Source organism: Lissotriton vulgaris, unplaced genomic scaffold, assembly GCF_964263255.1.
Source record: "Lissotriton vulgaris unplaced genomic scaffold, aLisVul1.2 SCAFFOLD_508, whole genome shotgun sequence".
NCBI lineage: Eukaryota > Metazoa > Chordata > Amphibia > Caudata > Salamandridae > Lissotriton > Lissotriton vulgaris.
The window spans coordinates 644,568-655,186 of NW_028245501.1; the positions used below are offsets into that span (position 1 = coordinate 644,568).

At 49.1% G+C, this 10,619-nt stretch overlaps 1 protein-coding gene across 1 annotated transcript in view; it reads right to left on the reverse strand.

The window, feature by feature from the left end:
- Positions 1-10,115, reverse strand: part of POC1A (POC1 centriolar protein A) — a 152,316-nt gene extending 142,201 nt beyond the window's left edge. Inside the window, exons 1-2 of the mRNA XM_086949094.1 lie at positions 9,821-10,115; positions 7,794-7,878 (exon numbers count right to left, since the gene is read on the reverse strand). Coding sequence (XP_086805220.1) covers positions 7,794-7,878; positions 9,821-9,835 — 100 coding nt within the window. The 5' untranslated portion in view covers positions 9,836-10,115. The remainder of the gene's footprint in view (positions 1-7,793; positions 7,879-9,820) is intronic.
- Between the last annotated feature and the right edge of the window lie 504 nt (positions 10,116-10,619).

Below are 10,619 nucleotides of genomic sequence, written 5' to 3' on the forward strand. Positions count from 1 at the left end.
AGGGTGGGTGAGTGAGAGTGAGGATGAGTGAGAGTGAGGGTGAGTGAGAGTGAGGATGAGTGAGAGTGAGGGTGAGTGAGAGTGAGGATGAGTGAGAGTGAGGATGAGTGAGAGTGAGGATGAGTGAGGGTGAGTGGGGTTGAGGGTGAGTGAGGGTGAGTGAGGGTGAGTGAGGATGAGTGAGAGTGAGGGTGAGGGTGAGTGAGGGTGAGTGAGGGTGAGTGAGGGTGAGGGTGAGTGAGGGTGAGTGAGGGTGAGTGAGGGTGAGTGAGGGTGAGTGAGGGTGAGTGAGGGTGAGTGAGGGTGAGTGAGGGTGAGTGAGGGTGAGTGAGGGTGAGTGAGGGTGAGTGAGGGTGAGTGAGGGTGAGTGAGGGTGAGTGAGGGTGAGTGAGGGTGAGGGTGAGTGAGGATGAGTGAGAGTGAGGGTGAGTGAGGGTGAGTGAGGGTGAGGGTGAGTGAGGGTGAGTGAGGGTGAGTGAGGGTGAGGGTGAGTGAGGGTGAGTGAGGGTGAGTGAGGGTGAGTGAGTGAGGGTGAGTGAGGGTGAGTGAGGGTGAGTGCGGGTGAGTGCGGGTGAGTGCGGGTGAGGGGTTGAGGGTGAGTGAGGGTGAGTGAGGGTGAGTGAGGGTGAGTGAGGGTGAGTGAGGGTGAGTGAGGGTGAGTGAGGGTGAGTGAGGGTGAGTGAGGGTGAGTGAGGGTGAGTGAGGGTGAGTGAGGGTGAGTGAGGGTGAGTGAGGGTGGGTGAGGGTGGGTGAGGGTGGGTGAGGGTGGGTGAGGGTGAGTGAGGGTGAGTGAGGGTGAGTGAGGGTGAGTGCGGGTGAGTGCGGGTGAGTGAGGGTGAGGGGTTGAGGGTGAGTGAGGGTGAGTGAGTGAGGGTGAGTGAGTGAGGGTGAGTGAGGGTGAGTGAGTGAGGGTGAGTGAGGGTGAGTGAGGGTGAGTGAGGGTGAGGGTGGGTGAGTGAGGGTGGGTGAGGGTGGGTGAGGGTGGGTGAGGGTGGGTGAGGGTGGGTGAGTGAGTGTGAGTGAGGGTGAGGAGTTGAGGGTGATTGAGGGTGAGGGGTTGAGGGTGAGTGAGGGTGAGGCTGAGGTGTTGAGGGTGAGTGAGGGTGAGTGAGAGGTTGAGGGCGAAGGGTTGAGGGTGAGTGAGGGTGGAGGGTGAGGGGTTGAGGGTGAGTGAGGGTGGAGGGTGATGCAGCGACCTCAAAAAGTAAAGGAATAAGAGGCGTTTATGTAAAGTAGAAAACGACAGTATTGTGCATACGTTTTAGTGGGAGCGCTTGGAAAGTAGACGCATCAGAAGGCAGGTCTTTGTGTGTGAATAGATTTTGAGTGGAGGGCCACCTGCTTTTCTTTTTCCCACTGTGCTCCTTGTTGAATTTATAGATATGCTACCTCTGAAAGGCCAGCTCTGCTGGGGCAGAGTCAGTCGCTTGCCTGATGACAGGACACTTTGTTACGTGTTGTGTATACTTTTCAGCAAGCGGGGGGGGGGGGCGCCCTGACCCGTTTGTAAAAACGCTTTATAATGTAAACATATTCACTGCTCCTGCGGCGCCAGCGCACTTGACAAACAGAAGCTCAGGGCGGCTTTAATGTGAATCTGGCCCCGGTCCACCGGGGTGGGGAGGCGGGGGGAGGCTGCTAGGAGCAGCTGAACTTTCAAAAATGCAGAATGTGTCTTTCTGCGTATGGCATGCGCCTGGAAACGGGCGTCGCGGCGTGCATGTCGGCTCAGGAGTCGTGTCAGTGTCGCGAGATGGGCTGAAATGAACTGGGTATGTCAGCATTGGGAGACCACGGAGCAGGATGGTCCCTAATCCGGCCTTCAGCGCCTAGAGTCTGTCCAAAAATGACAACCAGCGCTTAACAAACCACCTAAATGATGATAAAAAAAATAAAAAGATAAACCCGGGTTTAGTATTTTCAAGCTGAAAAGCATGCCTACTACTCTGGTGGCAGGATGACGCAATGTCCCCAGGACAGGCAGGGGTTGCACAAGTGCGCCGGAAGCGGAAGCTGTGTTCTTTTTGTGGTTGTGTGGGGATGCTTTGCCCGCGAGGTTACCAGGAAGGACGAATTTATTCATTCACATTTTTGGAGAGGAAGTGCTGCGCCCCAGGGGGTGTGATTGGAGGTCACAAACGCCACGGGTTGTTCGCCCTCAGGCTGCAAAAGTTTTTTTTCTTTCTCTAAATAGCGTTTGTTCCAAAGTGTATTTTTGCTTTATTGAAATGTAAAAACCACGTTAATATTATCTGCCTGCACGCCTCGCATCCATCTCAGAAGGATGGATGAAAGGCGGAGCAGGCCCTACTGATGGTACGTACACATGTGTGACCAGCAAGTTTAACGCGAGCCTTTATAAATGTTGCATTAGTCGATCCTATTTATGAAAGCTTATGTGCTGTATGATGACGTCACCGCGAGTCTTTTCAGACTTGCCTGTGGATGACGCCCACATTTTAAGTTTTACTGAAATAATGGACAACAAATGAAGCCACAACAGTCAAATCAGCAAAACTACTTGAACGAGTAAATAACGTGTTTGCATCTTTCAATGCATTACTTTGCTTTTACAGTATGATAGGAAATATGTTTTCCTGTTTTTTTAAATATTTTCACATGCAACGAACCAGCGTGCCTTTCGATGGATGTTTGTTGTGTTTTAAAGTTAAACATAATTGTAAACGCCCTTTCTCTGTTTACTAAACCTTACGTATTTAAGGGAGGGGGGGGGGGGGGGAGAGGGGGGGGGGAGGGCGACGACGAAGTGAACTTCGGCTCTACACTCTTTTTTTCCAGTGTTAGATTTTGGGTTGTTTACCAGGGTTGTCCTAGGGCTAAAGGCAGTTGGGCACGGTTTCAGCCGGGGGTAAGTAAAAAGAGACCCTTCGTAAATATTTTTTTAAAAAACATGAAATTAAAATAGAAATAAAAAGAGGGATTGGCCCCAATCTGTTATTGAATGGACTTCAATTTAGTCGGCCATGCACGTGTGCGAGATGCTGTCACTCACAATGAAGAGAGCCGGTGACTGAAATGGGCAGCTCTTTGCTCCACATTGTAGGCTGGGGGTGAGTGGAAGTAAATTGTGTTTCATCGACCACCAGCCTTTAAACTGTTCAGTAACTCCATCTCTAGGATTTTAATAGCTTTGTGTTAAATTGTGCTAAATTGTGTTTGTATTTTTGAAAAAGATATTGTGCGTTTAGAAATAATTGGAAAATACATGTTGATGTAACAGCATTTACGAGGGGAGGGGGCGGAGAGGGGAGAGGTGCGACACGGCAGGCAGGCAGGGGAGGAGAGTAGGAGGAGGAGGGGGAGGAGAGTAAGGGAGGCACGGCCTAGCGGCAGGCAGGCAGGGGAGGAGAGGAGGAGGGGGGAGGAGAGTAGGGGAGGCACGGCCTAGCAGCCGTGCAATCAAGTAGTGAGGGGGCGGAGCTGGGGGAGGCTGTGAGAGAGAGTAGGCAAGGCGGCGGCTGGGGGCATGTGCACGCGCATTTAAGCTCAATGCGCATGCGCATTGAGCTTAAATTTCTCGTGCACTGCAAGGAATCGCCACGATTCCTTGCAGTGTGGATAAAGAGCGGATAAGTGCCAATACTCTCGCCTTGCTCGATGCGCATGCGCATCGACAGGCGAGACCTAAAAATCGACTGAAATAAAAAATAGAAAGCAGCAGATGTCTGAAGGCAAAAGATAAAGCGCTGCCTCCGGCAACTATTGAACAGATGGCAAAAACATCCAGCAGGCGCCCTCTATAATTCACTCCTCTTGAAACCACTCGGAGTAATACATCTGAATGTTTCACTGCAGTGTAGGCATAAGACGTTGCACAATAATGCAGATCAGCTCTGCAAAGTAAATCTATGCACAATAAACCGTTACAAAGCAACTTTACACACCACAGACACTGTAACCATCTTAAAGGGTTATGTGCTTATTGGTTCTCAACCTGTTGTAGGTGGGAGAGTCCTCTGGCAATGAAACGCTGAAACAACTCAAACTCTCCGTTAAAATGTACTGGCCTGCACGGATGCATTTATTAAGGATGTGGGCGATTTTCTAAGAAGGTGGACACAAATATTGGACCGTAAACTAGTGCAAGCGATGCGCCTAATGACAAATATCAGGGAGCTGGTCGGACAGCAGGAGCTGGGCAGGTAGGAGGCGTGGAGTTGGAGCAAACATGAGGGTGAGTGCAGGCTTTCCTGCAGCTGGAAACCGTTCGCTGAAGAAGGGAAGAAACAGGAAGCTGGGGTGAAGCAGTAGGCGAAGATGGAACAGACAGGAGGCAGGGCTACAGAAATATAACTAGACGGTTCTAAATGTAAGCAGTGCCATGTGCTGCGGCGATAAGAGGGCGGAAAGGATGGCCGTGGGAGGAGAAGTAGGAGAGTGGTGCAAGCGGGGAGCGGAGCCTTTGGAGGGAAGAATGGAGGAGCATGGAGAAGAGACATGTCAGTTGGAACGCAAATAGGACAAGCTTCCTTCGGCTGCTTTTAAAACAATTTAAGTTGATGATTCTGTTCTCGGTCATGGCACAAAAAAATCAAATTTCAAGCAAAAAGTTTAAACTTAGTAGGACCAATAAAAAGAAATTCTCTGTATCCATATTTTTTGCAATGTAACAAGCATTTTGACCGATGCTGTGCAATACAATAGGGGGGAAAAACGTATGTGATCAAGCGACTGTTTCTGGAAATGAAGCGGGCTCTAGCTTTATCTTTTTTGTTTACCAATAAAAATAAAATGGCAATTTGGATCGGGGGAAAAAACGAGTTTCATTTTAGTTGCACAAAAGCACTTTCTACACAGTAGAGCGGCCTGGCAACAAATTGAAGTTGCTGAGCCCACCCGAAAAATAAAAAATGAAAAAAGAAGGTTACTGACTGCAGGGGGTGGGACAAAGCAACTTGGAGTGTGCTAACATGGAAGTCACAAAAAAGGCGCCCAAGGCTAAGCCACTAGGAGGCAAATATATAAAAACCAGCTGGGAGAGACGGGAAAAGCAAATTAGAGCTTGGAAAAGCGGGAGATGAGGGAACAACACAGAGCACGGGAGAGGGGTTGCTCGACAGAGGAAGCAGCACACAAGCGAGAGACCTGTTGATGTAAACATTTTAAACAAGCTGTGAAACGTTCAAAGTAAGGCAGCAGTGATAAATGGAAAGGAAAGCCAATATAAAGAAAAGCAAAGCTGCCATGAAAGTGCGACACGGGGAGGCAGTGGGCAGCAACAGCAGGGGTGGGAGGGGAAGGAGAAATGCGAGACACGGCCTGGTGGCCGTAAAAAGTGTGAAGAACGCGGCCGCGAAATGAAAGCCTTTGATGCAGCAGGGGGCGGAGCGGATCCTTTTGTAGTGAAGCTGCTGGCGGCACCATGCTGGGGAAGCAACAGATGGCTGGCTTTGATGTGGTGATGCGAGGCAGGCGGATAGAAGCACGTTCACGAGGCCACATGCACTTCTGGAAATCCGCTTTTTAGAGAGCTTAGTTTAGCTCTTAGTTTAGCCCCTAGAGTCTCGCCTATTAATTCCTGCGGGATATAATAGGTGAGCCCTAAAACAGGGACAGGAAACCAGGCGCCCCTTTTAGCAAAGGTTTAACCATCTATTCCTGGAGCGTCGCAGGGAAAACACACGAAAAACTTGCAATAATTATGCAAGATTGTCCAGGGATAGTGGCTCTACAAGAAACCTGGGCAACCACAAACTTTGACCATCCTGATTATTTTGTATACGACATTCCAGCCGAACCAGTTGCCCATGGGTACGCAAAAGGAGGGATAGCAATTCTTCTATCCGAAGAATACTATTGGGACCAATAAATCATCCCAATGTACTCTAGGAATATCCAATGCATAAAGATCAAAGTTGGGTCAGATCTGATCAAAAGCTCGAACAAAATGCTTATCTTTAATGTTTATATTCCTCCGGGAGCAAAAATGGACGCATTAGCGGTAAACATTTTTGAGGATATCGAAAAGGTGGTTGAAGAACAGGAATTTTCGCTAATGTTCCTAACCGGCGATTTGAATGGGCAAATTTCTAACGACCTATTGGAAAAACGGGAGTCAGGAGAAAAAGAACAAGCACTGGCAATACCCATACCACAATTTCCTCTAGGATGCAAACCCAACAAGAGAGGGAAAATTATTCTATCAACACTTGCTATCCTGAATGGAGCAATACTAAATGGCAACATTGAAGGAGACATCCCGGCTTCCTATACAAAAAAGGGCAGCCTTAACGCTTCAATTCTCGATTACATGATCTGCAGTCTAGGCCTCTTTGGATCAGCCCAACAACTTAATATCAAGTTCGAGAAAGGAAGCGATCACAGAATCTTACAGCTAACAACAGATTTAACTCTGAAACTAACATCTCCGGTGCACATAATGGAATTGCAAAGAACAGCACTGGTAAACCCATCTCAAGGTCGGGTAATGTGGAATCCCAGAACTTTTGATAAAACCATACAAATAATTGGGAAATTAAGTCTAATAAAAACTATCCACTTTACAAATCCAATAAAAAACTTTGAGGCAGTGGTAAAGAAACTGGTACAACTGTTGCAGGAAAGCTCAAACCAATGAATGACAAAAAACACAAAACAATAAAAGATGAACTCCTGAACCCAGGGCAACGGAACTAAACAAACTAATCAGGGCACAATTTTTGCATTTCTCCGTTACAAGAAAACAGGAAATCAATAAACTACAAAATCGTTGTGGAAGAGAAAAAGCAAAAGCAAAGCAAAAGTTACAGGGCAAAAAATGGGTTGACTTACAGATAGCAGCGAAACAAAATGACAAATGCGCCAGACTCAAATGTGCTTCCTCTGGGTAGGAGTCCAGAAAATTACTACCTGAGAAACACTTTAAAAGATCACTTACTGTAATCCATGTAGCCATGCTGGCTCCTAATTTCACCCACCTATGGATGCTTTGCACAATGAAGCTCCACAAACATTTTTATTGGGGAAGTATGAGACCCATAATTCCCTTTCTCCACCCACCTCCCTGCATGTCTGCCCATAATCTACCTGAACTCTGAGTTCACTCCCAAGTACATCGTCCGGTTCTGGTCGTCAAGGGAGCCCCCCACACCAAATGAGAACTTAGGCCACAGCAAGTGCCCCGACCGCAGTACGAACACAGACTCGGCACTAGCTTCATCATATAGGAGCTGACAATGTATAGATATCTTGGGTTGGTACTCCTATGGACAGGACAGAGAAGTGGGGACTGGAAAAAACTGCTCAATGGCTCTACAGGATCCATTTATCAAAGATAATAAAACCTCTCAGAACCAAAGACCCAGAGCCTATGTCTCCTTGAGAAGACATAGTTCCCATCTGATGAACATCCCCTTCAGAAGCCGCTCCACAAGTCCAGCTTTCTCCTAAAATACAAATAAACCCGAGTCAAATTGGGCTAAGGCGGAAGGGTTCCCATGTCTAACAGTAAAGTTGGTTTACGAGGGGAAAGACTGTGCCCTGTGGAGGAAAGTAGGCGAATGCCTCAGCCTAAAAATACCATGAAAGCCTCTAGCTCCCTCCCCTCCCAGATAGGGGGCCCAGCTACCGCCCCTCCCGGATAGAGGGTCTGGCCCCTGCCCCTCTCTCAGTTGTCTGATTTTACTCAAAGTCCTTGGACATCAGACTGTTTTACGTACAGCACACTGTTTGAGGTGCTCCTGCTGCAATAAAAATGTTATGTAACGCACAATGCTGCTTCTTTTCAGGTAGAAGAAACACAGAAAATGATAATAAAAGATGCACTCATTTACCAAGCTGTTTCGTGTTGGGGTTGAAATCCACACTAGTGACCGTGTCGCGATGGCCTTTAAAATGTCGCTCCAATGAAGGGTCTTCCTGTGAAGAAAAGCAGAATGGATTCATGGTACCCTCAGCGACCAGAATACATCAAAGTCTCACCTGGTTTATCAACGATCTGAGTGAGTTATCACACCCACTCCAAGTGATACAGAAGAGCTTGGAGGCGCCAGGGCTGGCCGATGCCCCCCACAGGCGATTTATTATTCCAAGCCCGAGGAAACGGTCCATTTAAAGCAGGCTTGCATACCTCACACCTCCTCAACCGGAGCTCAGTTTTCTGTCGGTGATCTGCTGCCTTTGTTAACATACTCATTCAAGCTGGCCTATCACACTAGTGCTCAGAGCAGCTGCACTAGTCTCCCATGAGGTGAATGAATGAAGACAGTTTAGAGAACGCAGCACCTCAAATGTATTTAAGCTCTTGGGTGGTAGAACCAGAGAAGGATATCAAAAGAGAGTGCGAATAGTTACGTTGGCATAAGGCCAGGTGATTCGACAAAGAACAGACGAGGAGTGCTATCCATGGCTTAATTCTAACAAGCATTAGCAATGCCAATATGTCTCATCTATACAAGTGCTATTGGCTTTGCCAATGTGTTTTAGCCATGTTATACTCCAGTGTGGCTGCTGTTCTGCATGGTTAAAAGTTGAGTGGGGTAGAGTGCAGTTATGTAGAGTGGAGTAGTGCAGAGTAGAGAAGCGAAGCGAATAGTTCATTTGCGGAGAGTGCAGTGTTGCAGAGTAGAGTCTTATAGTGCAGTAGAGTACATTAATGCAGACTGCATTGGCGTAGAGTGTAGTGGTTAAATGTTTAGTGGTGTGGAGGCATACAGTGGAGTGATGCAGAGAGGTATAGAGTGCAGTGATGTAGAGTCGACTAGTGCAGAGTAGTTCATTGGCGGAGAGTGCAGTGTTGCTGAGTAGAGTGTTAGAGTGCGGTGGAGTAGAGTGCATTGATGCAGAGAGCATCGGCGTAGAATGCAGTGGTTAAAAGTTTAGTGGTGCAGAGGCCTGCAGTGGAGTGGTGCAGACTGGTATAGAGTGCAGAGTGGCATAGAGTGCAGGGGTGCAGAGAGGCATAGAGTGCAGAGAGGCATAGAGTGCAGGGGTGCAGAGAGGCATAGAGTGCAGGGGTGCAGAGAGGCATAGAGTGCAGGGGTGCAGAGAGGCATAGAGTGCAGGGGTGCAGAGAGGCATAGAGTGCAGGGATGCAGAGAGGCATAGAGTGCAGGGGTGCAGAGTGGTATAGAGTGCAGGGGTGCAGAGTGGCATAGAGTGCAGGGGTGCAGAGTGGCATAGAGTGCAGAGTGGCGTGGAGTGGTGCAGAGTGGCATAGAGTGCAGAGTGGCATAGGGTGCAATGGTGTACAGTAGATTGTTTCAGAGTAGAGTTAAGTGGCGTAGAGTGGAGAAATGCAGGGTGGAGTGTAGTTGCATAGAGTGGCATGGAGTGTAATGGAGAAGAGTAAAGTGGTGCAGAGTGCACTCGTTCAGAGTAGATTATAGTGGCGTAGAGTGTACTGACATAGAGTTGAGTGTTAAAGTGTACGGTGTATTGGCATAAAGTGCAATGCGTAGGAGTTGCAAAGTGGAGTTGTGCTGATTAGATTGGTGTGGCCAAGACTGGAGTGGTGTAGAGTTTAGTGGCGAAGAGAGCCGTGGCATGGAGTGAAGAAGAGTGCATTGGCATAGAGGGGAGCCCCCCATCCTTGGAGCAGAGGTCTCTCTGACCTCACATGGATCTCTCCCAGGGGTCCCCCTAAGTCTCTGCAGGGAAGGGTGCACCTAATAGCAGAGAGACTTTGATGGTGGGGGCGGACCCCCCTTTCCTCAGAGTCACCCCCCCCCCCCCATCCATCCTTGGAGCAGAGGTGACTCTGCACCTCACATGGACCCCTTCCCAACAAGCACTGACACATGTCACTCCGTACACACACGCCCCAGGGGGCCCTAAGTCTCTGCAGGGAGGGGGCACCTACCAGCAGGGAGACCATGGTGACGGGAGGGGCGACACCCCTTGGGCTGCGGCTTCTCTCCCTGTCTGTTCCTGGGGAGCCCCTGCTCCGGGGAGGGGTGCACTCTCCTCTCTCCTGCTCCGGGGGGGGGCGCTGCTCCAGGTGAGGGGGGGCGCTGCTCTAGGGGAGAGGGTGCACACTGTCACTCGGCTCCGGGGGGCGCTGCTCTGCTCCTCGGCTCGGGCCCCGCTCCCACTTCAAGTTTCCGCGCTTCCTGAAACCTTAGCAACGGCTTCTGTGAGTGGGAGGGACCGGAAGTGACGAGTCGGAAGAGGCGGAGCCTCGTGTGTCGGTGGGTGGAGTGAGTGACGGCAGCGAGCCCTGAGTGGAGACACAAGGGTGAGACCCGGGCGAGGTGAGAGCCGGAGACATGGAGAGGTCGTTCACTCCACAAAAAGACCATATTTAGTATTTATGGAGAACAGCGAACAATTTTACATATGAAAAAAGTATTGCGTTTTCGGGTCATTATCTACAAATGAAATCCTAAAAACTAAAAGCGTTAATTGTCAACCTTGATGTCCTTTTGTATGGTACAATTTTCGTTAGTCCACTCCGGATTGACTATTTTCCAAGATGGCGTCTGCTTTCCAAACGATGAATCAGACGTCGAGTCCGTCGTCTCTTTTCACACCCTGGCCCGTCAGAATGCCCATCTCATTCATATGCAGCGACACGGCCCGTGCTAGCGGCCATCTTGGGTCAGTTAAATAAGAAGAATTTTGACAGGTGGCAGATGAAAAAACAGCAGCAATTAACCCAT